The 27,372-nt window shown below is 37.6% G+C and overlaps 1 protein-coding gene and 6 non-coding genes across 7 annotated transcripts in view; all 7 read right to left on the bottom strand.

Annotated features, from left to right (window-relative positions):
- Positions 1-27,372, bottom strand: part of LOC145771563 (uncharacterized) — a 106,806-nt gene that overhangs the window by 5,290 nt on the left and 74,144 nt on the right. The window contains exons 19-28 of the mRNA XM_082583267.1: positions 16,105-16,222; positions 12,034-12,130; positions 11,427-11,574; positions 10,602-10,764; positions 9,648-9,786; positions 8,406-8,533; positions 7,259-7,385; positions 5,993-6,119; positions 5,442-5,586; positions 4,224-4,346 (exon numbers count right to left, since the gene is read on the bottom strand). Coding sequence (XP_082439393.1) covers positions 4,238-4,346; positions 5,442-5,586; positions 5,993-6,119; positions 7,259-7,385; positions 8,406-8,533; positions 9,648-9,786; positions 10,602-10,764; positions 11,427-11,574; positions 12,034-12,130; positions 16,105-16,222 — 1,301 coding nt within the window. The 3' untranslated portion in view covers positions 4,224-4,237. The remainder of the gene's footprint in view (positions 1-4,223; positions 4,347-5,441; positions 5,587-5,992; positions 6,120-7,258; positions 7,386-8,405; positions 8,534-9,647; positions 9,787-10,601; positions 10,765-11,426; positions 11,575-12,033; positions 12,131-16,104; positions 16,223-27,372) is intronic.
- On the bottom strand, positions 3,848-3,921 carry Trnan-guu (transfer RNA asparagine (anticodon GUU)). Its single transcript has one exon. It is a non-coding gene; the product is annotated as a tRNA-Asn (tRNA).
- Trnan-guu (transfer RNA asparagine (anticodon GUU)) lies at positions 16,403-16,476 on the bottom strand. Its single transcript has one exon. It is a non-coding gene; the product is annotated as a tRNA-Asn (tRNA).
- Positions 17,001-17,074, bottom strand: Trnan-guu (transfer RNA asparagine (anticodon GUU)). The gene has a single exon. It is a non-coding gene; the product is annotated as a tRNA-Asn (tRNA).
- Positions 18,639-18,712, bottom strand: Trnan-guu (transfer RNA asparagine (anticodon GUU)). Its single transcript has one exon. It is a non-coding gene; the product is annotated as a tRNA-Asn (tRNA).
- Positions 19,386-19,459, bottom strand: Trnan-guu (transfer RNA asparagine (anticodon GUU)). The gene has a single exon. It is a non-coding gene; the product is annotated as a tRNA-Asn (tRNA).
- Trnan-guu (transfer RNA asparagine (anticodon GUU)) lies at positions 21,158-21,231 on the bottom strand. Its single transcript has one exon. It is a non-coding gene; the product is annotated as a tRNA-Asn (tRNA).

Genomic DNA, 27,372 nt, shown 5'->3' with positions numbered 1-27,372 from the left:
TCAAAGACAATACCAATCAAAGACGCGACATGAACGTCCACCCGGTTGTTCACTATACTGTAGCCTAGACATCAAGTTCATTGGAAAGAAGAAGCAGTTCTTGTCTCGAGCTTCCAACAAAGAAAGATTAATTTCTCTAATTTCTGCTTAACTGAGGAATAGAAGCTGCAATGTGCTCAACGCACCAGGTGATGCAGAACTGTACAATCAACGACTAGCATTTCCGAATGTATAAACTTGCCGCTACTGTGGCATCATTCGGGTCCAGTAGTGCGGTTTGTGAGAGTGGCTTCCCGGTCTTATCTCGGATAGACAAGCTAGGGACTTCACTAAGTCCCGGAGACAAGCCCACACGCAGTCTATGTTCCAGACGAGACAGGCGAACTTGGTTATGTTGGATTTAAAAAAGAAAATGACCGAGAAAATAGACCTGGACGTTTTTGTTAATAGATTCATTAAAGTCCATCCACGCCTTTTGTTAACCCATCTATCCTATTTGGACCTAACCTATCTATGGCGAGGATACATTTCAGTGATGGTGTGAAATACGTTCTCACTATTATCATTAAAAGATTGATCTGGAAGAGATGATTGTTGATTCTGCACTAGATAAAATGAGGTGCAATGTAGGCTACACATTGTAGGCTACAATTATTATTATTTACAAAACCATGAGTGACAGGTGCAACGGTTGCAGCCCTATTTGATCATAGTTAAACGCTTATTTTCTATTATGTATACTTGTATAGTATATTTTGTGTGATTTATGCAGCGCATTAGAGGAAAATGTAAATAAACTAAAACAAATTCGAAGTCCATGAAAGGCAATGGATTAACTAACAAAAGAATCAACTACAAAATCATAAATTTCACTGCGGTTTCTACGCCAATTTTTAACCATTTTATCACTAGTTGGCGGTCGGATGTTTTAAAAATGATTTTGCTTCTCAATTTCTATGCTGTCTTCATTATAACTGTTTATAAGCTACTGCTACAGCATGTAATTGACTCTATGATGCCAGTTCACGCTGCTGTTTCTACTATAGTCTATATGCTGATATAAACACTGTAATACGATTAATGTTTTTACGTAAATATCCCACATTGTGTACAAACGTCATTTTCGTACACGATACGGAAGTTAAAAGTTGGGCCCCCTCTAGAATACTTATTGTCCCTCCCCCTGGTGCTCTAAGCTAGTTACGGGCCTGCTTCAGAGTTTACTACCAGATTATGGTGAGGATGGGTAGGCTACTGACGATGGTATGGATGCTCTAGACTGAGGATGGAAAGTAGATAATAATCAGATGATTCCAATCATGACGGACATGAAAGCTTCCCCGGACAACCTATTAAAAATAACACACTGCAATTGCGAATCGTGTCCACCTCGATTTCACTACAGTTGCCGGAGATATGTGCTACCATACCATGTTGGATGTGGACCATGACAAACTGGTTCATGTGTCCATACAGCAATCACATAATTACAGACGATGACATCGAGATTTACAGCGATGAGCATTAGTAATACTTGATCCATTTGCTTTCTTTACGCTGATTATGTCAAGAGTCTACATGACCACATCGTGTAAACTCTTTATGCCTGCTCAGTTTACCCAAATATATATAGAAATTTACCGGGTTTTTTAATAAACAATACATTGTTATTGTATATTTTTAATTATTTTGGCAGCCATCTTGGATTGCCATATTGAATTTATAGGCTATCAGATAATTTAACAATTCTGAGAATGGTCTCATTGACTTTACAGCACAGGGTATAAAAACCTAGATATAGACACCAAAACTACATGTTTTGATCATAGGATGACCGAGTTATGGTCAATTTTCTGTTATTTTACTGGTTTGGCGGCCATCTTGGATTGCCATATTGAATTTATAGGCTATCAGATAATTTTACAATTCTGAGAATAGTCTCATTGACTTCCCAGGGTATAAAAACCTAGATATAGACACCAAAACTACATGTTTTGGTCATATGATGACCGAGTTATGGTCAATTTACTATGTTATTTTAATGGTTTAGGGGCCATCTTGGATTGCCATATTGAATTTATAGGCTATCAGATAATTTAACAATTCTGAGAATGGTCTCATTGACTTCACAGGGTATAAAAACCTAGATATAGACACCAAAACTACATGTTTTGGTCATGTGATGACCGAGTTATGGTCAATTTACGGTTACAGTAGAACTCGGTTAATCCGGATTCGATTTGACCGGCGATTCCATCCGGATTAGGCGAAGATCCGGATTAACCGATGACGGTTCTATCAAGCCTGACGTTACCTAGATAGAAGGGTATCGGTAAAAATCACCGAAATTGAACGCATTAGTGTGATCATCTGCCAATTCCCAGACGCGCGATCACCACATTAGCGACCCAGTGATAGAGTTCATTTGAAATGCAGTATGCATGTAAAATGAATGTATTTGTAGACTCTGCGTCTAACGCAAGAACACACTGGCAAAAGTTACATCTTCAGACATGCGTGTCGGAATAATCTGTAGTTACTCAAAACTTTTGAAAACAGTTACCGAAGACGAGTTTCTATGAAAAACTTACAAAAAATCAGGGTCAAACAAAGCAAATCCGGATAAAGCGATAGAGAAAGCGCAACTTTTGTCCGGAATAGGCGAAGATCCGGATTAAATAATCCGGATAATCCAAAGCTGTTTCTCAAGAAAAAGATTACAAATCATTTGTACTTCCAGTTTTATCCGGATTAGGCGAAGATCCGGATTAACCGAATCCGGATTAACCGAGTTCTACTGTATTTCAATGGTTTGGCGGCCATCTTGGAAGCTATCTTGAAAATAACCACTTTTCGGAAGTTGGATTCCTTAAGATTTTGAATAGGTTAGTACTGACACCCAATACTAATCAAATCAGTTGAAAAACCTTTTGTTGCAATTTTTTGGGGTCAAACCATATATGCCCCTACCTATAGTTATTGCCTACCAACCATACTAACCTATAAGAAAAACATCTGAAAAAAAAATCACATAACAAAACTATGACGTCGTTCATGATGCAATGCTGACGTCATATTTGAAGGGGTAATTATTTAAGCATTGGTAACTTATTGTAACCAAAAAAGTAACACCAACAACAAACAAGCGACTACAATAAGAAAAAAACAAGCAAAAAATTAATATATGATCTCACAACGACGTCATTAATAACATAATTTTGTGTGATTTTTATCTCGTGTATTTTGTAGTGGCAGTCAGTCCAAATGTAAAAAAATAACGTACCTAATTGCATGAAAATGCCGTGAAAAGAGCTCAAAATTGATTTGGGGGAATCCCCGATTTGGGGGTGATCACGTGACCCAAAAAGTTGCGGCACCCACTAAAATTGAAGTTGGATTCATCAACTACAAAAAAATGCAAAAAAACAACGTCTAACACGTTTAGCCTAAAGATGCTCATTTTTGCCCCTAAGAGCCTGCACTACAACAGGCCTCTGGCTTGTAGGTATTAGGCTAAATTGTTTGAAAGTTTTACGTCATGCGACGCAAAAAGTAAGAGGTTCTCGCATTCCTTAATGTTCACTGTTTGAAATCCAGCACTTTGACTGTCCCAATACGAAATAGGCTAATGCATTTTTCTTGCCTCTTAACTTTCTGCAGTAGCCAACATAATTTTGTACATTCGCTGAGGATGCTCATTCCCATGATGCCCGAAACGTCAGTAGCTTAAAGCAATTTGTATATTTCTACTTTCACTTTTATCAGATAAACTAGAAAATGATAATCTTGATGAACATCTGACCTTTCAAAAGCCTGAATTACGCTTTTTCTCATCTGCAAACGTTTACGTCCCTGGGTGGGCTTGAACCACCAACCTTTCGATTAACAGTCGAACGCGCTAACCGATTGCGCCACAGAGACATACAAGAGCAATGATTTTCTAATGTTTATGTAACTTTAATGGCTGATGACGAAGTTGGACCAACAAGGTCAATCTTGCATCATTTTCTTCTTTGATTGTGAGTGACGGTATGATGCTCAGCTAATATTGGTCTGTGCACGGCTGCCAGAAAATCTATCGTCTCATCTTGATTTGCCGTTTTTGTGATCAGTGATACAACATTGGCATTATTAGATATCAGCATTACAAAAATGTTCGGCTGAAAACAGATTTTATTGGTCAATATGCTACATATCACGTGAACAGCAACATTCGTACGTACTGAAGTGTGATTGGTCAACCTTCGATCATGTCGCACTTCACCTTGAAACGTCTCCTCTCGTCGCCAAGATTTACTAATCTCGGATCTGAACCTTGTCGGAACACGTTCACTACTTTAGCTCCTCTGCAGAAATAACATTTGGACAAAGAGTAATGATAAAGTCAAAAATGACATTTTGTTACAAACGTTAAAACAACCCAGCAATAAAATTTGCCATTTTCTGATCACTTCAACGTCACCAGACGTTGAAGTGATGCAAAAACAATCACATTTGGCTAGTTTGACACGGAAGAGTGCAATGCTTTTCATATGAAGTAGGCTATATGTTACACATTAAACACATCATCCAATCAATATCTCGGCCTAAAAGTTTTGTTTTTTTTACATTGAATCAACATCTTCAAACCTTGAACCAATGTAAAAAATATGTCTTTGCTGACTAGGGTGGGCCTACAGCGCTACGACAAGTAGGCATTGTTGAGAGAAACGAAGACAATGTGGACTTGCAATTTTCTTTGGCGAGGGTGAAGTAACATATTCAATTCTATAACATGATGAGCACTCTTCTGGTGCAAACTAAGCTGAACTATCACAAGATGTATAAAGTGATAATCTGCTTTTATTCCGACGTTTCGTCAATCAGACAAGACAGACTTTTTCAGGGGGGCTAGGTCAGGAAATGACTAGGCTACCTGTCTGCTGTCTAGCATGGCAAAACGCAGGACCATGTCGCTGTAATTTACAGTGTATGCCTGAATGGTTTACAGTGTAATCCAATCAAACATGCAAAATAGAATTCTTATTTGAAATCAACCAAATGCTAAAAAAATTGCTGCAAATGTAAATGCAAAATTGTAAAATGACCGTAAGCATTAACCTAATTGATAACATAGAAGTATCCTAACTGAAGAATTATTGCTGTCTTCCAGCTTTTTGAGAAAAAATTCTTTGTTTTTTTATTGGTAAAGATAACAAAATTAGGTTAAAAAATACGCTTTTTAATTGTAAAGTGTAAATTTAAAATCTAACAAGAAAAAAAAACAATATCGTTAAGCTGCATTTCAACTATAAAACGTTTTTGCTTTTGAAAAAAGGAGCCCAGCAATTTCTATTTTTTTGTTAGCCAATTGTTCCATTTTTGCAAAAGGCTAAATGTAACATCACACAACTTAAGACATTAAACGGTTAGTTTTTAAAAGAATAATTTCTCCGCCTGACCTAGTCCAAACTTTAAGGAAGTGGTCTTCTTCCGAGAAGGTTTCCAGTTCATCGTTATTCAGACGCTCAACTATTCTCCGCCTTGGTGGAAGTATCAGCTTTAGACCTTGCTCAATTGAAAAGTGTAAAGTAGGTGGGTCGCTATCTGTGAGAAAATGCAACTTAATTGTCTCTGAACATCCACTCTCACCGCAACGTGTTAAAAATGTGGAAAAGATGTTATTACATTTTAGTTTTTTTCAAACGTTGTCCTCAAATTCAAATGCATTTCCCAGAATGTAGTCACAAGACAAATGAAGCATTGCTGAAGATAACGAACAGTAACAATATGCAAACGTAATAGTAAGTATGAGCTTAAGTCGTAAATGTGATAATAAATTAAAGCACAGTTGCTAAAACTTTAAAATCTATGGCAGGACGAAAATTAAACCACTTCTTTTGGTATTACTTTAGTTCGTCTTGTTGCCTTGCCTCATCAGTAACTTGCAAATAAAACACATAATTGAATCTCACCATCACCTTTTGCGTGTTGTTGATAACCTAGCACTTACATAATAACCCTTTGACTTTGTCCGTAGGACGTAGTGTCAAATCGTTTACGTAGTCTGGAAAGTATCTTCTGCTTAACCACGTCTTGGCAGAGGAGAGGGACTCTTTGGAGACTTGAGACTGAGGAATCTAATACAAGAAGTAATGAAGCTGAATACTAATGAGCACCCAATTCCATATTAAGCTGCGCTGGTTCGGCTTTCGGGCTGTTCGCTTGAGCTACGCATTTCAAGGACTGTCCTCTATTCAGTGCCATTTAGTGAATGGAATAATTCTCCAGCAACAACACTTCAACAATCAGAAAAATTCATTCTGCCGATCTCAGTAACCGGCCCTGTGTCAAAAGCCTCTACAAGTCTACAAGTAGGCTATGCGAAACTACCAGAAGTAATCTATCAGTGGCTCTCTCAATCCGAGAATAAAGATTTAAAACCAACCAAACCATACTCTTAGCAAGTCGTAGGCTACATCAACAATGGCTTTAAAAAGATAATTATTTTACGCTTGAGCAACCCACTTTAAAATAGCTCTCAGTATGATAGAATTTACAGACAGCAACTTTCGCAAAAATTTCACTCTGTCAATCTCGGTGGTCGGGCCGCGTCGGGGGTTCGAAGCTTTCACAGCTTCACAAGTATGCGAATACTGTATACTAGGATTAAGCTGCCCAATAGGCTTTCTCAGTTCGATGATAAAGATTTACATAACAAAAAACTACGACATAAAAGAAGAAAATACATAGAATTGTAGTTGAAAAAGCTATGAAACAAAATCTTATCACAAAACCAACCTACAAGAAAACGAATCATATTTTACTTTAATTTTGTGTCAGAAAGGCAGCCAGTGTGTTATTCTGATTGTACTTTTACATAAACCTCTAGCAATGCCAAAACTGGACGAGTTATCCATAACATGATTTATTTTTGTTACAAAGAGCAAAGTTTGCTTTGATGTGCAAGAGGAATCAAATACGACAAAACTTTGAAATAAATCACATATAAAATTTTGGGTTTAGTGGTGGCTGTGGCAAAAGCTGGAAAAACAAGCATGCGACGCCGCAAGGTTTCGATACGTTATGCATGTTTTTGAAAATTATGTTTTGAGTAAATGTTGGCGACTAACCACTAACCAGCAGTGCAAGCAAATCTACAAGTGAAGCTGCCAGGATTGAGCTTTCAAAGAGGCAATCTCATTCCGACAATGGAGATTCCCACAATCAAACAAGTTAACATAAATAAAACTCAAGTAAGAAACTATTATTCAATCACTTTGGCAAGTTTTTCCCTTTTTTCCTTTGTTCTTTTTTCAATTTCCAAACGCCGCTCTTCAACCATAGCATGTCGGTTTCTTTTGGTGGTTTGCTTTGATATGTAGGCGTACTTTTCGTGACAGAATCTGAAAAATCGAAAAATAAAACATGTTGATCCGAAAAAGTTGATTTTAACGTGCTGCGTGCAGTGCAGCACGACATGGTACTGTTTATTGGCTACTTTCTCGAAATAAACATTAACATGGTTTGATAAGACCAGGGATTACGCATTTATTAGCTTACATTTTTTTGCACATCTGAAATGTGATCTTTACAAAAACAAGCTTATGGGTAAGTTACTATGTTAATAAGTTAACTGTCCGCTGCATAGCCGAGTGGTGAGAGCCTTGGAACGGTAATCGAAAGGGCGGCGGTTCGACACCGCTCAAGAGCATGCGGCTGTGTCTCTGGCGGGACACTTAAAGGTATGCCTGAAGGTGGACACGAAGATTGGCTTCTTTGCCTTCCCGTCCACTTAATCTAAATCTTCAACCACCGGGTGTAAGCCTGGATACGACAATAAGTTAACTAAGTGTGCAACTACAATCAACCATCCATGTAGCTGCAGAAATTTGAAGAAGCGGAGAGCTTTCTATGGAAAGCATAATCTTAACACTGGTCATCACCAATTGATCATTTTGCGTGGAAAATGTGGCGAGTCGACGATTTCGTTATTGAAACAATCAAACTAGTATCTAGGCCAACCCTAAAATATCTATGCATAGTATTTTGAAGTTTGGTCTTGTATTCAAGCTTCATAAACGTTATCTAACTAAATAAACACCGGCATTTTTTGAGATAAAAATAAATTTCTTCAACTTTTCTGAAAGGTCTTACAAGTTTTTTTTAAACCTAACAAATTTTTATGACAGTTTTAAATGTCGGGTCGCATGAAACACTTTTTAAAAACGGCACCGAATCTTATTCGTGTTTGGCACTCAGCAAAAAATATAAAGCAGTGATAACAATATTACAGTAAGTATTTGGCTGTGGCTTTATACTGCTGTGCTGACTCTGCGTGTGATTGAGAGCAATGGGAATCTACGATAGATACAACTCTACATTCTACAACACATAAAAACATATCGTTATCACAATTAAAATACTTGTGCCAATGGTGGATTAGGTTTGGAAACACTTCCATCACTGCTGGATGGAATACGGAACGATTGATTATTCCAAAGGCCGTAGCTTCGTAAACAATCTGATCCGCCAACTCGCTGTTCATATTCACCTTTACAAATTGCATACAATTAACGTCAACCCTATTACTTATTACATTAAAAATACAGCATAGTAAAAAGGCATTTCCCTCACACCTTTCATTTTTTGATTCATCAGTCATCACTTAACAGTGATGACAAATACAAGCAAAATTGACCTCGTTTGTTTTCAAACAAAAGTTGCGTTTTTGTGGAGTGGACTTCGTAAATTGGTAAAAATATAAAAATCAAAAGTAAAATCTTGCAGTATTTACCAGATAGTTTGTGTTACAATTCTTCGCTTAATGTAGCTACTTTGAACAAAACGATTTGCAATCTGTGAAACTCCATGTCAGTGCAAGGTCAAAACGAAATGCAAAATTATCCGCGGTTGTAGGACGCTTATGTTAAACAAAGTTTTCCTTGCAGCCTACGAAATCATTTGAACGTGTTGCCATAATGAAAGATGAAATTACTCTGTACTTTCAGAAAATATATCAATTACTTGATATGAGTAGCCTAACTTGAAATAGATCATCACTTATCAGTCAAGATGATTTTTTGAGACAAATGAAAACATCCATGAGGCCATTGAAGATACAAACAAAAAGTAGGCTATAGACGACCCGTTTTGATAAAAAACCTGTACTTTTAATTGGTAATTTTGGTAACCAGAGCCGCGTCAGTGATTCCAAGTCCACATTACAAGTATGGAACCTGCTGAAGCAGACAAGCTTAAAATGCATAGGCTAATGCCTGCGATCCATGTCGAAGAATTGGGAATTTGATGAGTTGTATGACATGCTTAAGGCATTTATTAGCATTGTTGAAAGCCGCAAGTTAAATGTTTGACATACATTTCTTCATTGTCCACCATCAGCGTTTTGGTCTATATTTAGCAACCAACATGCTTCGTAATAAACCACCAACCGCCAAATACTGCTCAGCAAACGAGCTAAGCGAATCTAGCGAGTGGCCTTGGGGGGGGGGGGGGGGGGGGGGGGGTAAATTCAAGAAAACACAATGATATGTAGGGCTACATTAATCCGACTTTTCAAATACAATTGCTTTTCTGCGTTTTAGCGGGCGGTTGCCCCAATCGCCACCTCTCTCACTGGCTAGGCTATATGTTAAGTTACACTATACCCTGATCTTAGGCGGCACATATGATTCCAAGTAGCATTTGACGATTGTCTCTCTCTTTTCTTTAATGATGCCCTTATCTTCAGGGGAGAAACATCCGGACTCTTTCAAAGTTTTCGCGTTGTCGCAAAGGGCCACATACCTGTTTCAAATGCAAATGAACTACATACAATAATATTCTGAAAGTTTTTCACAAATGACAAGGGGCTTGTTACTCTTCAAAAAAATCCTTTGTCGATCTCTCACTCTTCAAATATGATGAAAATCAAAGCTATTATGAGCAGACATAGGAGAGAAGCGGTCTTAATCTTGTTCAAAACATTTTTTTTGTTTTTCTAATGTCTCTGAGTGTAGGTGAACCAGCCAATTACTGAACTGTGCCTACTTTGTACGTGGACTGTATAGATGTTAATTCTTTTTATCGTAGTCAGATATACGCCTTCAGATTCAAGGTCTAAATAACTTCACATAAAGTTAATATGGAAGAAAATCCTCATGTTTACTTGCGAACATGCTTTTCAATGTATTGCAAAACAGATATGTTTCCGATTGTAACCAAACCGACATCCTTTCTGACTTCAGCCAGGCGGATACTTTTTTTTCAGAGGAGCTTGATCGTTACTACATTCCCAGCTAACAAATTCTTCTCTTCTAGGCTACACATTGATTCAACGCCTGCACCTTGGATCAATGTATTGATACTTGAATCAATCAATGCATCTTGTGTCAATGTATTCGCAATTGAGAGTCTGCAATCATAACTCAACAACATGACGCTTTAACTTTCCAGGCTGATGGCCAAAAAAGCTACAAGAGGAATCACATCAAAATCAGTTACTAGTTCACTAAAACCCTTGGCAGCTTGTTTCACCTCAACATGATCATCAGAAAGAACTTATTGAAAGAGAAATCATGTTTTTTTTTTATATAAAAAAGGCATTCAAAATGCAACTTCACCTGTCATTCTCCATCCAAAAGGCGAGGTCATTCACAAGAAAGTTGAGAGTCACAGTTTTGCCGTTGATAGTTTTGGTTCTATGACGTATTTCTAGATCTGTATTCATGTGCTTGTACATGACAGTTTCGTATTTTTGAAACAAAAGAGCGGTGCTGCTTGCATCTGTCACCAACAAATTCAAACAAGAAAAGCTTACAGTCAATACAAATTTGAGTTTTGTTAGAAATTCTGAACAAACAGAACAGAGAGTAAAGTTCACAATGGCCGCTAATATATTGATAAACAGTATGGTGATAAACACTCACACTCATTCCACTCTTCTTCAGATAACTCTCAGTTACTGCAGGAAGCTGCTATAGAGTCTCTGAAGCAAATCAGTGCACGCCAGCATTGTTACATAAAAGTCGGGCTTGGTAACGTTAACAATCATAAAGTTTGTTCTTCCTGTGAGTAACTGGCCTGACAATGACAGCTATCATTATGATCTTCCTTATCATCATCATCCTATCATTATTATCATTCGACAGTAAGTGTCTACTGGGAAAATGAATTGCTGCTGAGCTATTGCAATCGCAGTGCTTGTAGTTTTATGCTGCCAAACGGGCAAAAAACTTCAACTAAGCTATAGGTCTACTTCTTTTTCCATCTAAAAAATTGTGAGAATAAATCATGTATTTTCTGAAACACTTTCTTCGGCGCTATTGATCAGATAGTAGGTCATGCATAAATGTTAGTCTTAACTGGATCTTTGAAAAACTAATTTCGTGAAAAATTTATATCTTTCAGAACTCTAAGCAAATCATCGTAGGCTAGCATGTACTGACCTCCACCACCAGCTAAAGTTGAATGAGGACGTTCTGGAATGTTCTTGAGATAATTCGAGAATTCTTCATAAAGTCTTGGTTCTCTCATTGACTTCAAAAAGCGAGCGATTTTCCTCATGTGCTCGCTGAATAATGTCCACGCCCGACTCTGCAAGAACATAAATATTTAGGCTACCATGAAAATATCATCTTCCATTTTCCAGTGTAATACGGGATCCGTATGGGAGTTTTCAGAGGCCGTAAAGTATACTAGGCTACATTACTACATACTGTATTTGTACTGTAGTACAAGTATAGGCTACTGCATTTGTACTGTAGAAAATAAAACAATAAAATTTAAGCAATAAGATTTGTATGTTTAACTAAGAATTATTTTGAAAAATGTTTAATTCAAAGCAGGCCCACACTCACACACACTTGACAGTTGTTTAAAAGGGGTCAATTGGAAACCAAATGTTGGAAACCATTATAAATCTTTTAAAAGATCCTAATTTATATCAAGTGGCTACGACATATCTGCTCTTGTTTACAGCTAGTTTAAGTGCACAACTCAATAAGAGCATGAATCAAACAGCATTTCAAGAAAGTGACTAAAATAGCGAGTTACCGTTGTGATAGCGTCGACATTCAAATTTTTCATCACTGGTTCCTCCTCCTGTTCTTCTTCAGCCTCTTCTGGAAAGGTATGGAAATACCTTTCTGCCCTGTTCAGAATATGTTGTCGTTATATTTTTTGAAAGGTAGGCTAGTGGTAAAGAGCGTTTGTTTATCTTCTAACACAATTAAAACAATCTACTATATCGACTCATGCACATCGATAGCCTACTATAATTGCAAACAAGCAACTTCCTTCCGGCAAACAATAATTGTTTGTTAATTATTAATGTATTATGAAACAACAACTGAAGTTATTAGCCTACAATTCCAGTACTATCATCATTGATGCATATCCTTGCTTGGGGAACGTGAAGATTCCATGGGAGCTGATGCGAGGAATAATTTCTCTCCGGGCAAGAAGATTATTAGAAAATTTCCTAGCTCCCTAAAGCTCAGTTATATCATAGCTGAAAGATCCTTAGTTTGTATGTCTATCCATGAGACGTGGACAATAGGGTGGGACGTTTTTGACTTTTTTTTGAAATTCAAAAACCGCTAGTCATAAAAAGTGGCACATGCATGAAAAAATTACGTGTGCAAAATTTCATCAGTTGGGGTTGCATCTTCTGCCCTCGCAGGGGAGTCAAACTTTTAATTTTTTGAAAAAAACGGGGAAATTTCACTTTCCGTTTAACATAATTTTTTTTTTTTTTTTTTTACTGGCTAATTATAAATTGTAAGTGGGATGTACCCAGAACTTTCCTATGTAAAGGCAAGTTCGAAGCTTAAGGTTTACTGCCCCCGCATCGACGACCAAAATGCTGAATTTTCACCAATTTGAGATGCTATTTTGTCATTGTTCAATAAATAAACTTGTCGCAAAATGGCGAGATGGTGTTAACGCTGTACGCTCATTTATGTTCTGTCCACTAACTTTGCAGGATGATACGAACTGACAAACTAAAAGACGTAGTCTTGCTTAAATTAAAACCAATAGTAGGCTACGTTTGATCAGTTGCAGCTATAAAACGCAACCCAAAATTTACTTCAGAATAAAAGCAATATGATCTGCAGGTTCCGTAAATGGAATGTACTGTACAATTCCACGTGAATTGTTATCATGATTTTGTTTACACAAATTTGTCATTTACAAACCATTAAACGTTTTGATAGGCTACTACAAAACCACATAGTCTACAAGAGTAAACTTTGTTTGACAGCAATGTAACGATAAAAAAGAACTTGTGTTAACAAAAAAAAAAACGAAATTGTGTTAAAAATACCACAAACAACAAGGTCTTTTAGCCAGTTTCCCAGATTATTGCTCCAATTTAGTTCTGGCTGAAATCTATTGAATCATAAATTCTTGTTTCGACTGGAACCTAGGAATTTTTTTTTTCTTGATTGTAATATTGCTTTAATGTAGGCTACCCATCTCTTTCAACGCTGTCCACCACATGTGATGAGCATCTGTTGTGAAGGCATCTTTGTTTTGATGTGCTCTTTTATCACATTGCTGTCAACACCACGCATCGCTGGGGGTTCCGTAACTGGAATATTTTGCCAGTATATTATCTCAAAGTAACGTTCGGAACGGAACTGCAATATTGACAGCGTGAATTTTTGCTGACGAGTGCTGTAAGATGATAATATTCTTGAATTAAAAATTCTTCTCCATCCTAGTTCCCTTACATACTCTTTGGTATGTACAACATATGATTGCAATCAAAATGTTTTCAGGATGGGCATAAAACGCATTCCTCTATATTACTTTGTTGAGGATATTGCGAGCTTTATTCGATAGCTTCTGAGCAGAGTGTAGAATTTTAAAGAAGTCTTTTTGGCCATTAGTGAAATTGCTTTCCTTTATAATGGCAAACCATAGGCTACTGGAATAAACATTCATAATATAGTCCACACGTTCCACCAATACAGCTGACGCGTTAGATGCAGCATATAAACGTAGAATTTTATTGGCTGTGTTCAACCATCTTGAGTGGTTCATCATACCTGGACTCCTATATGCGAAATGAATGGATATATCTCCACTTTTCACTGCTCTGTGCATGTTTAGAAGATATTTTTGGTCAGTGCTGAGGTCATTTTCATCAATTTCAATCTCTGGTGCCGGAACTGCTTTATATTTTACAACATCTAGTTGTGTGACAGTGGCTAGCTGCTTTATAATGGACCCAGTGAAGCTATCAGGTCTGCTAGTAGGCTATTGCCAAATCTTTTATAAGATGCCTAAGAGGCAATTCATTACTATGGAGTAGGCATATTAACCATTGAAGTGGCTTTTGGAAATGATCTTCCAGGAGCTTTATCACGACGCCTTTTTGACTTGTGTTTATTGCGGTTCCATCGCATCCAATTGCCATTACATTATCGTAGCTAATTTTATTGGATCCAAGATATTCAAGAATCCCGGTAGCTATTGACACATTAGATCAGTTGGCTGCAGTAAAATGACCAATGAAATGATAACTTGGCTCCTCAAGTAAAGTAATGTGTTTTTCAACTGCGAAATGTTTTTGAAATCGCTCAGCAATTTCATTTTGTTTGATGGTTTAATCTTTTCGGCCATCAAAATATATGCTTTTCAAATTTATGCACATGATTGGCCTACTTTCAATTTGAGTTGTAAACCTCATTTTTTTTCGCTCTTCTCACTTTGCTTTTATCTATGACTGATTGAGATTCGCTATCCGTTACAACTCCCGCATCTTGTAGAAATAATGAAGCAATAAGTGCTGCAGACCTATCTGAAATACCAGTACGATCGCATGATTCAGCAAATACTACTAAACTGGAAGTAACCTTGCTTTTTCTGGGGTTTTCCGAGGCAAAACAGGGTTGATAATCAAAATCTTCGCAGCTTTCTTCATTGGATGACAAAGTTTCTGAGCTTGAATAAGAAGAAGGTGTTTTAACCAAAGCGCTACTTGTGCCTGCTCCTGGGTCTTCACGTAAAGAACGGAATTGTTCTGATCTTGCGACTCTCCTCGGTAAACGTTTAAAATTAGATTTTGTGGCCGATTTATCATGTTTATCAATCACCATTATGCGAGTTGTTTTTTGATCAAGAAGGAACTGGTGTTCTGTAACAAGGACACGATTTTCCTGCGGGCAAGTACATTGCAGAAAATTGGAACACTTAGGCTACAACAACAGATTTCAAATACTTTTGCTTTGCAGATTTTTTCATTTGGTCCAAATTTTGCTGAAATTTAGGCCCACCTCTAGAATTTGACTTCAAAAGGTTATTCTTTTTTTTTTGTAACTCTTTATCATAAATATGTACTGATGTTCGTACCTCATTCGTATCATCCTGCAAAGTTAATGGACAGAACATAAATGAGTGTACAGCGTCAACACCATCTCGCTCTTTTGCGACAATTTTGTTTATTGAGCAATGACAAAATAGCATCTCAACTTGGTGAAAACTCAGCATTTTGGTCGTCGATGCGGAGGCAGTAAGCCTTAAGCTTCAAGCTTGCCTTTACATAGGAAAGTTCTGGGTACATCCCACATACAATTTATAACTAGCCAGCAGAAAAATTATAAAAAAAATTATGTTAAAACGGAAAGTGAAATTTCCCCTTTTTTAAAAAAAATTGAAAGTTTGACCCCCCTGCTGGGGCAGAAGATGCACCCCCAAACTGATGAAATTTTGCACACTTAATTTTTTCATGCATGTGCCACTTTTTATGACTAGCAGTTTTTGAATTTCGAAAAAAAGTCAAAAAGCGCCCAGGCGCCCACCCTAGTGGACAACGTGCAGACGTTTTGAACTAAAATCAAGGAAGACTCGTGTTGTGAGCTTTGCTGAAGGTGAAGAACATGGCCAAGAAGAATTGTGGACTTGGCAGATATGATGCAGCACACTGGGACCTATTGTGCAGGCTATGTTGCCAGAGGTCAATGATCGTGCCAATTTTCGTTTGCTAAAACACGCTTCAGTGTCGGGTGATAGACCTTGATTTATTGTCAAAAGATAAATTTCTAAAGACTATAATTTTTTGCAGCTACAAAACCATATGTATACAGTAGATAAACAATAAACAAAAACAAAGCAAACCAATTGTTTTCCATGCTCTTGAACACATCGATGGAAGTTTGCACAAGCATGGAAGTTGTAACGGTGTCAACTGCTGCGACTTCTTTGATAATTTCCGACTCACACTGAAGCATGATGCCTGCAACGCAAATATGTAGTTGATAAAGAAGCATACATTTAATGGCACACATGACTTTTGTGCAAAACCTAGCAATTAAATTGGTCTAAAGCAGTGCTTCTCAACGGGGTCCAAGAAAAAACTTTCAACAAAATTTTAATTATTTTGATGTAAAGACGAAAAGAAAGAAAATTTTCAATTCGTCCCTGGGTGGGCTTGAACCACCAACCTTTCGGTTAACAGCCGAACGCGCTAACCGATTGCGCCACAGAGACGGTTAATTGAACAAATATTCAACAAAAATTTTACTTTTTTTGAGATAAAATCGAGAATAAAATAGATCTCCATTTCGTCCCTGAGTGGGCTTGAACCACCAACCTTTCGGTTAACAGCCGAACGCGCTAACCGATTGTGCTGCAGGGACGGTTATTTGAAAAAATATTCAACAAAAATTTTAATGGTTTTGAGCCAAAGTCGAGAATAAAATAGATCTCTATTTCGTCCCTGGGTGGGCTTGAACCACCAACCATTCGGTTAACAGCCAAACGTGCTAACCGATTGCGCCACAGAGACGGTTAATTGAACAAATATTCAACAAAATTTTTACTTTTTTTAAGATATAAAGTCGAGCATAAAATAAATCTCTATTTCGTCCCTGGGTGTGCTTGAACCACCAACCTTTCGGTTAACAGCCGAACGCGCTAACCGATTGCGCCAAAAAGACGGTTAATTGAACATTTATTCAATAAACATTTTAATTATTTTGAGATTAAGTCGAGAATAAAACAGTTCTCTATTTCGTCCCTGGGTGGGCTTGAACCACCAACCTTTCGGTTAACAGCCGAACGCGCTAACCGATTGCGCCACAGAGACGGTTAAACCGAACAATTATTCAACTTACATTTAATTGTTTTGAGATAAAGTCGAGACTAAAACAGATCTCTATTTCGTCCCTGGGTGGGCTTGAACCACCAACCTTTTGGTTAACAGCCGAACGCGCTAACCGATTGTGCCACAGAAACTGTTAATTGAACAATTATTCAACAAAAATTTTAATGGTTTTGAGCCAAAGTCGAGAATAAAATAGATCTCTATTTCGTCCCTGGGTGGGCTTGAACCACCAACCATTCGGTTAACAGCCGAACATGCTAACCGATTGCGCCACAGAGACGGTTAATTGAACAAATATTCAACAAAATTTTTACTTTTTTGAGATATAAAGTCGAGAATAAAATAGATCTCTATTTCGTTCCTGGGTAGGCTTGAACCACCAACCTTTCGGTTAACAGCCGAACGCGCTAACCGATTGCGCCACAGAGACGGTTAATTGAAAAAATATTCAACAAAAATTTTAATTGTTTTGATATAAAGACGAAAACAAAAAAAGTTTTCATTTCGTCCCTGGGTGTGCTTGAACCACCAACATTTCGGTTAACAGCCGAACGCGCTAACCGATTGCGCCACAGACACAGTATTTGAACAATTATTCAACAAACATTTTAATTGTTTTGAGATAAAGTCGAGAATAAAATAGATCTCTTTTTCGTCCCTGGGTGGGCTTGAACAACCAACCTTTCGGTTAACAGCCGAAAGCGCTAACCAATTGCGCCACAGAGACTGTTAATTGAACAAATATTCAACAAAAATTTTAATTGTTTTGAGACAAAGTCGAGAATAAAATAGATCTCTATTTCGTCCCTGGGTGGGCTTGAACCACCAACCTTTCGGTTAACAGCCGAACACGCTAACCGATTGCGCCACAGAGACTGATACTTGAACATACATTCAACAAAAATTTTAATTCTTTTGATATAAATACGAAAGAAAGAAAGGTTCAAATTCGTCCCTGAGTGGGCTTGAACCATCAACCTTTCGGTTAACAGCCGAACGCGCTAACCGATTGCGCTACAGGGACGGTTATTTGAAAAAATATTCAACAAAAATGTTAATGGTTTTAAGCCAAAGTCCAGAATCAAAGAGATCTCTATTTCGTCCTGGGTGGGCTTGAACCACCAACCTTTCGGTTAACAGCCGAACGCGCTAACCGATTGGGCCATAGAGACGGTTAATTGAACAAACATTCAACAAAAATTTTACTTTTTTGAGATATAAAGTCGAGAATAAAATAGATCTTTATTTCGTCCCTGGGTTGGCTTGAACCACCAACGTTTCGGTTAACAGCCGAACGCGCTAACCGATTGCGCCATAGAGACAGTTAATTGAACATACATTCAACAAAAATTTTAATTGTTTTGAGATAAAGTCGAGAATAAAATGGATCTCCATTTCGTCCATGGGTGGGCTTGAACAACCAACCTTTCGGTTAACAGCCGAACGCGCTAACCGTTTGCGCCAAAAAGACTGTTAATTGAACAAATATTAAATAAACATTTTAATTGTTTTGAAATAAAGTCGAGAATAAAATAGATCTCTATTTCGTCCCTGGGTGGGCTTGAACCACCAACCTTTCGGTTAACAGCCGAACGCGCTAACCAATTGCGCCACAGAGACGGTTAATTGAACAAATATTCAACAAAAATTTTAATTTTTTTGAAATAAAATCGAGAATAAAATAGATCTCTATTTCGTCCCTGAGTGGGCTTGAACCACCAACCTTTCGGTTAACAGCCGAACGCGCTAACCGATTGTGCTGCAGGGACGGTTATTTGAAAAAATATTCAACAAAAATTTTAATGGTTTTGAGCCAAAATCGAAAATAAAATAGATCTCTATTTCGTCCCTGGGTGGGCTTAAACCACCAACCATTCGGTTAACAGCCAAACGTGCTAACCGATTGCGCCACAGAGACGGTTAATTGAACAAATATTCAACAAAATTTTTACTTTTTTTAAGATATAAAGTCGAGCATAAAATAAATCTCTATTTCGTCCCTGGGTGGGCTTGAACCACCAACCTTTCGGTTAACAGCCGAACGCGCTAACCGATTGCGCCAAAAAGACGGTTAATTGAACATTTATTCAATAAACATTTTAATTATTTTGAGATTAAGTCGAGAATAAAACAGTTCTCTATTTCGTCCCTGGGTGGGCTTGAACCACCAACCTTTCGGTTAACAGCCGTACGCGCTAACCGATTGCGCCACAGAGACGGTTAAACTGAACAATTATTCAACAAACATTTAATTGTTTTGAGATAAAGTCGAGACTAAAACAGATCTCTATTTCGTCCCTGGGTGGGCTTGAACCACCAACCTTTCGGTTAACAGCCGAACGCGCTAACCGATTGCGCCACAGAGACTGTTAATTGAACAAATATTCAACAAAAATTTTAATTGTTTTGAGACAAAGTCGAGAATAAAATAGATCTCTATTTCGTCCCTGGGTGGGCTTGAACCACCAACCTTTCGGTTAACAGCCGAACACGCTAACCGATTGCGCCACAGAGACTGATACTTGAACATACATTCAACAAAAATTTTAATTCTTTTGATATAAATACGAAAGAAAGAAAGGTTCAAATTCGTCCCTGAGTGGGCTTGAACCATCAACCTTTCGGTTAACAGCCGAACGCGCTAACCGATTGCGCTACAGGGACGGTTATTTGAAAAAATATTCAACAAAAATGTTAATGGTTTTAAGCCAAAGTCCAGAATCAAAGAGATCTCTATTTCGTCCCTGGGTGGGCTTGAACCACCAACGTTTCGGTTAACAGCCGAACGCGCTAACCGATTGCGCCATAGAGACGGTTAATTGAACATACATTCAACAAAAATTTTAATTGTTTTGAGATAAAGTCGAGAATAAAATGGATCTCCATTTCGTCCATGGGTGGGCTTGAACCACCAACCTTTCGGTTAACAGCCGAACGCGCTAACCGTTTGCGCCAAAGAGACTGTTAATTGAACAAATATTAAATAAACATTTTAATTGTTTTGAGATAAAGTCGAGAATAAAACAGATCTCTATTTCGTCCCTGGGTGGGCTTGAACCACCAACCTTTCGGTTAACAGCCGAACGCGCCAACCGCTTGCGCCACAGAGACAGTTAAGTGAACAAATATTCAACAAAAATTTTAATTATTTTGAGATAAAGTCGGGAATAAAATGGATCTCTATTTCGTCCATGGGTGGGCTTGAACCACCAACCTTTCGGTTAACAGCCGAACGCGCTAACCGATTGCGCCACAGAGACAATTAAGTGAAAAAGTATTTAACAGAAAATTTAATTGCTTCGATATAAAGACGAAAGAAAGAAGATTTACAATTCGTCTCTGGGTGGGCTTGAACCACCAACCTTTCGGTTAACAGCCGAACGTGTTAACCGATTGCGCCACAGAGACTGTTAGTTGAACAAATATTCAACAAAAATCTTAATTGCTTTGAGATAAAGTCGAGAATAAAACAGTTCTCTATTTCGTCCCTGGGTGGGCTTGAACCACCAACCTTTCGGTTAACAGCCGAACGCGCTAACCGAATGCGCCACAGAGACTGTTAATTGAACAATTATTCAACAAAAACTTTAATTGTTTTGATGTAAAGACGAAAAGAAAGAAAGTTTCCAATTCGTCCCTGAGTGGGCTTGAACCACCAACCTTTCGGTTAACAGCCGAACGCGCCACAGAGACTGTTAATTGAACAAATATTCAATAAAAATTTTAATTGTTTTGAGATAAAGTCGAGAATAAAATAGATCTCTATTTTGTCCCTGGGTGGGCTTGAACCATCAAAGTTTCGGTTAACAGCCGAACGCGCTAACCGATTGCGCCACAGAGACAGTTAATTGAACAAATATTCAACAAAAATTTTAATTGCTTTGAGATAAAGTCGAGAATAAAACAAGTCTTTATTTCGTCCCTGGGTGGGCTTGAACCACCAACCTTTCGGTTAACAGCCGAACGCGCTAACCGATTGCGCCACAGAAACGGTCGATTGGAAAATATTAAATAAACATTTTCATTGTTTTGAGATAAAGTCGAGAATAAAATAGATCTCTATTTCGTCCCTGGGTGGGCTTGAACCACCAACCTTTCGGTTAACAGCCGAACGCGCTAACCGATTGCGCCACAGAGACAGTTAATTGAATAAATATTCAACAAAAATTTTAATTGCTTTGAGATAAAGTCGAGAATAAAACCGATTGCGCCACAGAGACAGTTAAGTGAACAAATATTTAACAAAAATTTTAATTGTTTTGAGATAAAGTCGAGATTAAAACAGATCTCTATTTCGTCCCTTGTAGGCGAGTAAGAATTGACATAAAAATAGCCGGACCCGGACATTTTTGATAACAACCATTTCTCTTCATAAAAAGATGGGTTACCTGTTTGAGACCCCAAATCTAAAATTCGGCAAAATTCGGACATAAGGAAAGGCCGTTTGAGGGGAGCAATTATTGAACGGCGCGCCGTCTAGCGGAAGGAAAACATAAGTATTTTCCGCCGTGCTAATTCGCGAATTTCAAGTGAAACAGGGATGATTAACATAGTGTCTAGAATTACCCTTCAGCAGAATTTGCTATTTTACGTTGATTCAACGTCTGGCGACGTAGAATCGATGCAAAATAACTTATTTTGTTTGCTGAGTGCCTCATGTAACAGAAACTAGGCTGCAATGATAGTGCAGTGGTTGTAAAATTCTGCAAAATGCTAATTAACTAAGATTGATTTCGGAAAATGTAATCTCGTCTGTTACAACGTATCTGACTAACATCAAAATTACTGGCACATAAAGTTTGGTTATGATTTATACCTTGAACTTTTACAAAGAAAAGATTTCAGAAAATACCCCGAACAAATGTTCTTGCATAATTAAGGAGTTGGATAACAACTATAACATCAGACCAGCCAAGTCATTAAATTGATTACATCATTGCCAAAGCAACACAAAAGTGGTTATCTGAAGAAATAGGTCGTTACATAGGTAGCCAATAGCCATTCTTACTTCGATGCAACGTCGCCAAACGTTAAGTTTAGGTAAAATGGAGCAACTTTCAGCAGGTTGTCAACTTGATTTCATATTGACACGTGGCCGGAGCTATGGAACAGTACATGACCATTGACCAATTCTTCAGTTCTAACTTCTAATACGCGTACAAGCAAGTAGCCTACTTTAAAACGTTGAGTTTTTAAGCCAATATGGAAAGCAATGTAGGCTAAGTAAAATCTGTGAAATTTGTCAGAAAGTTGTTGTCTGAGGAAAAGATGGCAGAACGCTAGGTTCAACAGCAGTATCAACACTAACCCAGTGGTCTGTTAAGTATCGTGATCAAATAAATGAGAATAATTGAGACCAACGGGAAATTGCAGTCCATAATATTTGCTACAGAAATTATACGAATCGGAAAGCTTTCGCTCAAGTCACAACCAAGCAGATGCGCACAAACCGCACTCTACAGCTTCGCGATTAAGAAGAACTACGTACGACTATAAAACCCATTGTTTGATTTGTGGTGAAGAAATAGATCTTGAAAAACTCAAACAGAATCCAAAGCAATTTTCCTCAATAGGAAATGTGGACATTGTTGACAAAAAACAAAAGAGAAGTTTGCTACAGGATACATTAAAAGCGGAATGTGAAAAGAGAACAGATGACATTTCAATTCAAATAAAATGTAGGATACTTTACGCAGGAGCTATACGAGCTGTAGAAGCTACATATCACAGAGATTTCTCAGTAACCGTACTATAAAATCTGATCAGGTTGGTGAAAGCAGTGGAAGCTCAACTCCAGCAACTCAGATTCGTTGAAGGAAGAAGCATTCAAAAAACTCTGTTTGTGGATGAATGAAATTAATCGAGTAGGTAGGCAGTATACATTGCAAGAGCTACGCGATCACATGTCGGCATTTTTATCTAGCTATGTTCAAACTTACAGTAGCAAACATCTAAAACTGCGTTTGCTGGAGCACTTTGATGAGCAACTGAGCATCACTGAGGTGAAAGGCAAACCTAACGTGGTAACGCTAAAGAAACATGTCGATAACATTTTAAACGATTGTTATGAAAATTCACCTTTTGAAGAAGATAAAGAGTTTGAAAAACTAATACAGCAAGCTGGAAGTGTTATAAAGAAAGAAATTCAAAAAAATGATAAAGCTCAAACATCTTATCCTGTTCCTGAAGACATTAATCTGGAGTATCTTGCTTCCGAAATACCGGAGTCGCTTAAAGTCTTGATGTCTGAAGTAATGCCTGGATCGCGGAGTGAATCAGAAGAAGCTTCTACAAATCGGTGTGTCCCATGTATTTCTGCAGTCAGCAAGCAGGCTATTTTATATTTCCCCTCTTTTATTGTCAATTGGTATTTTTATACATCAGGTCACAAGATCGCGTATTCTTTTGGATGTACTATCATTCCTTGGTCTTTGTGCAAGTTATGGTCAAGTAATAGCGTTTCAACGATCAGCTGCTGTAAGCCAAGCGAAAAGTGATAATACGGATGAGGCAATGGACTCTACAAGTCATCCCGGTTCTTTCTATCAGTGGATAACAGATAACTTCGATTTTAATGAAGATACTCTGCCAGGTCATGATACAACGCATGTGATGGGCATTATAAACTGTCAAACACCAAAAATGGCAACTCGACCACTAGTTATTGAAAAACGACACGTCAGTGCAACTGAACTACAGTACTGGAAACTGGAATTAGGTAATTTTGGCAATTTAGTCAAGCCGTATACTGCTGCAAAGATGGGTACTTGGAAAGACGTACGAATCAAGCAGCTGAATGTCTCTCCCGTGTTATTAACCCACCATGAATTGCTTGACACTCTGTGGCTGTGTTCAAATGTATTCAATTCTAAGCCAGTACAATGGCAAGGGTTCATGGCTAATGTAGTTAAAGGTGAGTTTCAGGTTTCGTCAGTATCATTTAATCCTATGATACCGCTTAATCCCGTAACAGATGAAGCTGTTTACAGTACAATGACATTCGTTCAAGACCAAGCGAGAAAAATTAGCATATGTTGTGCACCGCTAACGTTTGACCATTTGAGTCAAATGATTTGACCAAATCCTCTACTTCAGAGCATTCAAAATTAAACAGGACAATTTTAGTATTTTCAAAAATGTTCACTTACGACTTGGTGGTTTTGTCAGCGTTGTCCAAATGTCAAACCTGGTAACCAACCAGCATTTATTCAACTTGAAACGATGCACCTTGGTGAAGTCACTTGGTGAATTGCTTTAAACTGCTTAGAGTGCGATGCTAAAATCGATTCAAAACATGGTATTCCATCTTTTGAAGTAAAAACAGCCAAGCTTATAGGTGTCAAACGATTTTTCGCATTTTTCCAAATTTTTGTTAGTCAGACACAGCTGGCTTTTACTTTGATATTTGACTACTTTGATAATTAGGTTTAGGACTACGTTGAAGACACCCTTCATTGGTTTACTGGAGGCAAAGTTTTGGATGCTAAGGCTCTTCGATAAATCACGCAATAAGTTTTAAAGTATTTTGCTGTTCGTTTTTACGTGTAACTAATCCTGGTTGCAGAGCAAGGGCAAAGAAAGTTTCTTTGCATACAGCCCTACTTGTGCTTTCCAGTTCTTGACAAGTGTAAATGGCAAAAAAAATAGTTCAGGAGATTGAAATTACTGCAAGAAGATTAAACATTTTGAAAAGCTCGAGCCTTTCAGAAAAAATGATTGACGCCCCCCAAGGGGGCGTGCCCTCCGGTTAAGATCCTGATAAAGACTATCATGTTTTTAAAGTTACAGCAAATGCCTGGTGAACAATCTTATTCAATTTTTAATTCTATAATTGTTGGTGGTAGTAAAACTACCCAGTAGGTTAGTAAATATAGTCGGGTCTAATTTGTAACCAATCTAAATTAAAGTTTGTTATCATAGCTTGAAATATAGCAATACTAAGCATTGGCCTAAGCTAAGCCTATTAATTTCTCACAGAGATTTGGCTGCCTGCAATTGCTTTGTTGGTGAAAACAATTTAGTAAAAGTTGGCGATTTTGGACTTTCGCGTTTACTACCAGATGGAATATATCAAGGAGGGGAGAATTGCAAATTCCCTTTTCATTGGACTGCTCCTGAAGGAATATTGGAGACAAAATTTACATCGAAATCAGATGTTTGGTGTAAGAAGAGTCCACAACATATAGTTTACTCTGTTTCATTCTGTAAGAGTTAAAATAACCAAGCTAGCTCGTCAAGTAGCGCATGATGCAAAGTCCAATGAGCTTCATTCAATCCACGGCAGACATTTGAGTGTTAAACAATATAAAAGAAGAAGTGATTATGACAGTCGCAAAACGAAAAAAAACTCAACTTATATAGATATTTCCTTTATAAATCCTAGAAGTCGAATGCACATCTATTAAATTACATTAGACCTGTAGCATAAAGCAACAACATTGAAAAAATAATAATAGGTAATAAAAGTTAATATATGCCTCTCCAGTTCCAAGCTCATTTTTCTAATGTTAGCGTTATAGATTCTTGGCTGTTGTTGCTTAATCATTTATTGACCATTCAAAATTACATAAATAAATAGGTTAATGACAATTAGAAAAGACACCTAAAATTCCTTGCTGCTGACACTGCACCAAAGTTACTAATGTTTGAAGACTAATTTTTTATTACTATACACTTATAACCTATAAGTTGTATTAGACAAAATAACATTCTAAATCACTGACTTTGACTTTATTGAAACTGTTGCCACGCAGTTTTTTTTTTTCAGAAAACTTTTTATTTTTAAATGAATTATTAAACCATAAATACTATTGATACTACAAAAAGTGCTCAATGCCAAGCAAAAAAGCCAAGCAGAGCAAATTACATCACATAGGCTATAGTTATTACTCTCTAAAACATCTACAGCCTGTTTCACCCTAAAAGGGAGATTATCGAGATCATCAGAAGGTCCTTATTCAAATAGAAACTTTATATTAATTTAATTTCAAATAAAAATCTATTTAAAGTGTCCTATTTGGATTCGCTACTATAGGGCTATGCAATTGTATTTAGGCGATATTTAGACATTACCTCTCGAAGAATCATTTCTAAGTTCAAGGAAAGTTTTGTGACAAACTTTTTATCAAAATTATTTAAGATTAAACTCGGAGTTTTTACACACACACAAAAATCCCTTTTTAGCGTTTGGTGTCCTTTTGTGGGAGATTTCTACATTGGGAAAAAAGATGCCTTATGGAGGAATTCCCCCTTTCCTGATCATTATAGCACTGCAACGAGGAGAACGACTTGACTGTCCAGAAAACTGCCCCAAGCAAGTGTACCAGATAATGAAAGATTGTAAGTAGGCTGCCGTACTGGCGTTAGTGTGAAGTAGCCTACCGTAAGCTGAATTGCGTAGACCCCAAATCACTTGCATTAATTTTATTGGTCAACATTTTGATCGTTCGTGTTTTCGTTTGTCTTTGAATATTCATTTGACAATGGCACCCAAGTGGCTTCTTAAAGAGAATTCATTGTTTGTAAGAGCCGGAGGTAAGTGAACAATGCAAGGGGGCTTTCCTCACTTTTTATTTAAGAAGGCTCTGTGAAAATGAATTGATAATGCAATAGAAGAGCGTCGGCTGTTCCTGTCCTGCCACAAGAAGATGCAGGCTTGATGATCATGAAAACGAACAGAGCACGTCATTTTGCATAGGGTCGATGATGACTTTGCGAGACAAATGACGTCCGAGAGTTAAGTTCTCGAGGTACGCTATTAGTTCAAGAGTGTGGATTTGAGACAAAGCAAATAGAACACAGCGTTCTTCTCTCGTATTGTCGCTAAATATTAGTCAGTAAGTCAGTAAGTAAGTCAGTATTAGTCAGTAAGTCAGTAAGTCACTGCCTGGAATTACCGTCAATGGAAGTTAGGTTTTCTACATCATTGGAAGGACTGTATAGCGGGCAGTTCTTGATTATGCGGTCTACCGTCTGCAGTCTGCACCCTACCGCACTCACAGGCAGCACTCTCTTCCGGCTCCCAACAGTGGCTATGTGAGAGGGGGACATTTAGTTAAGACTGTAGCACATCAAGTTGGTTGATTTTTAGAATTCAAGCGCTAAAGTCGGTGCAGGTAGCCTAGTTAATGACAAACTACTGTACTTTTTTGTAAATTGATTTTTACCAGCGTGGCAACAAAAGTCCAAATTCATTTTTTTTTATAGATCTACTGTACTTTAAGCCATAAAAGTAAGTTTTTTTGAGAATGTTAGACTTTTACCAATCTATAGATTTATAG

This window comes from Aplidium turbinatum, chromosome 6 (assembly GCF_918807975.1).
Source record: "Aplidium turbinatum chromosome 6, kaAplTurb1.1, whole genome shotgun sequence".
NCBI classification, from domain to species: Eukaryota; Metazoa; Chordata; class Ascidiacea; order Aplousobranchia; family Polyclinidae; genus Aplidium; species Aplidium turbinatum.
This window is presented reverse-complemented; position numbering and strand designations above follow the sequence as displayed.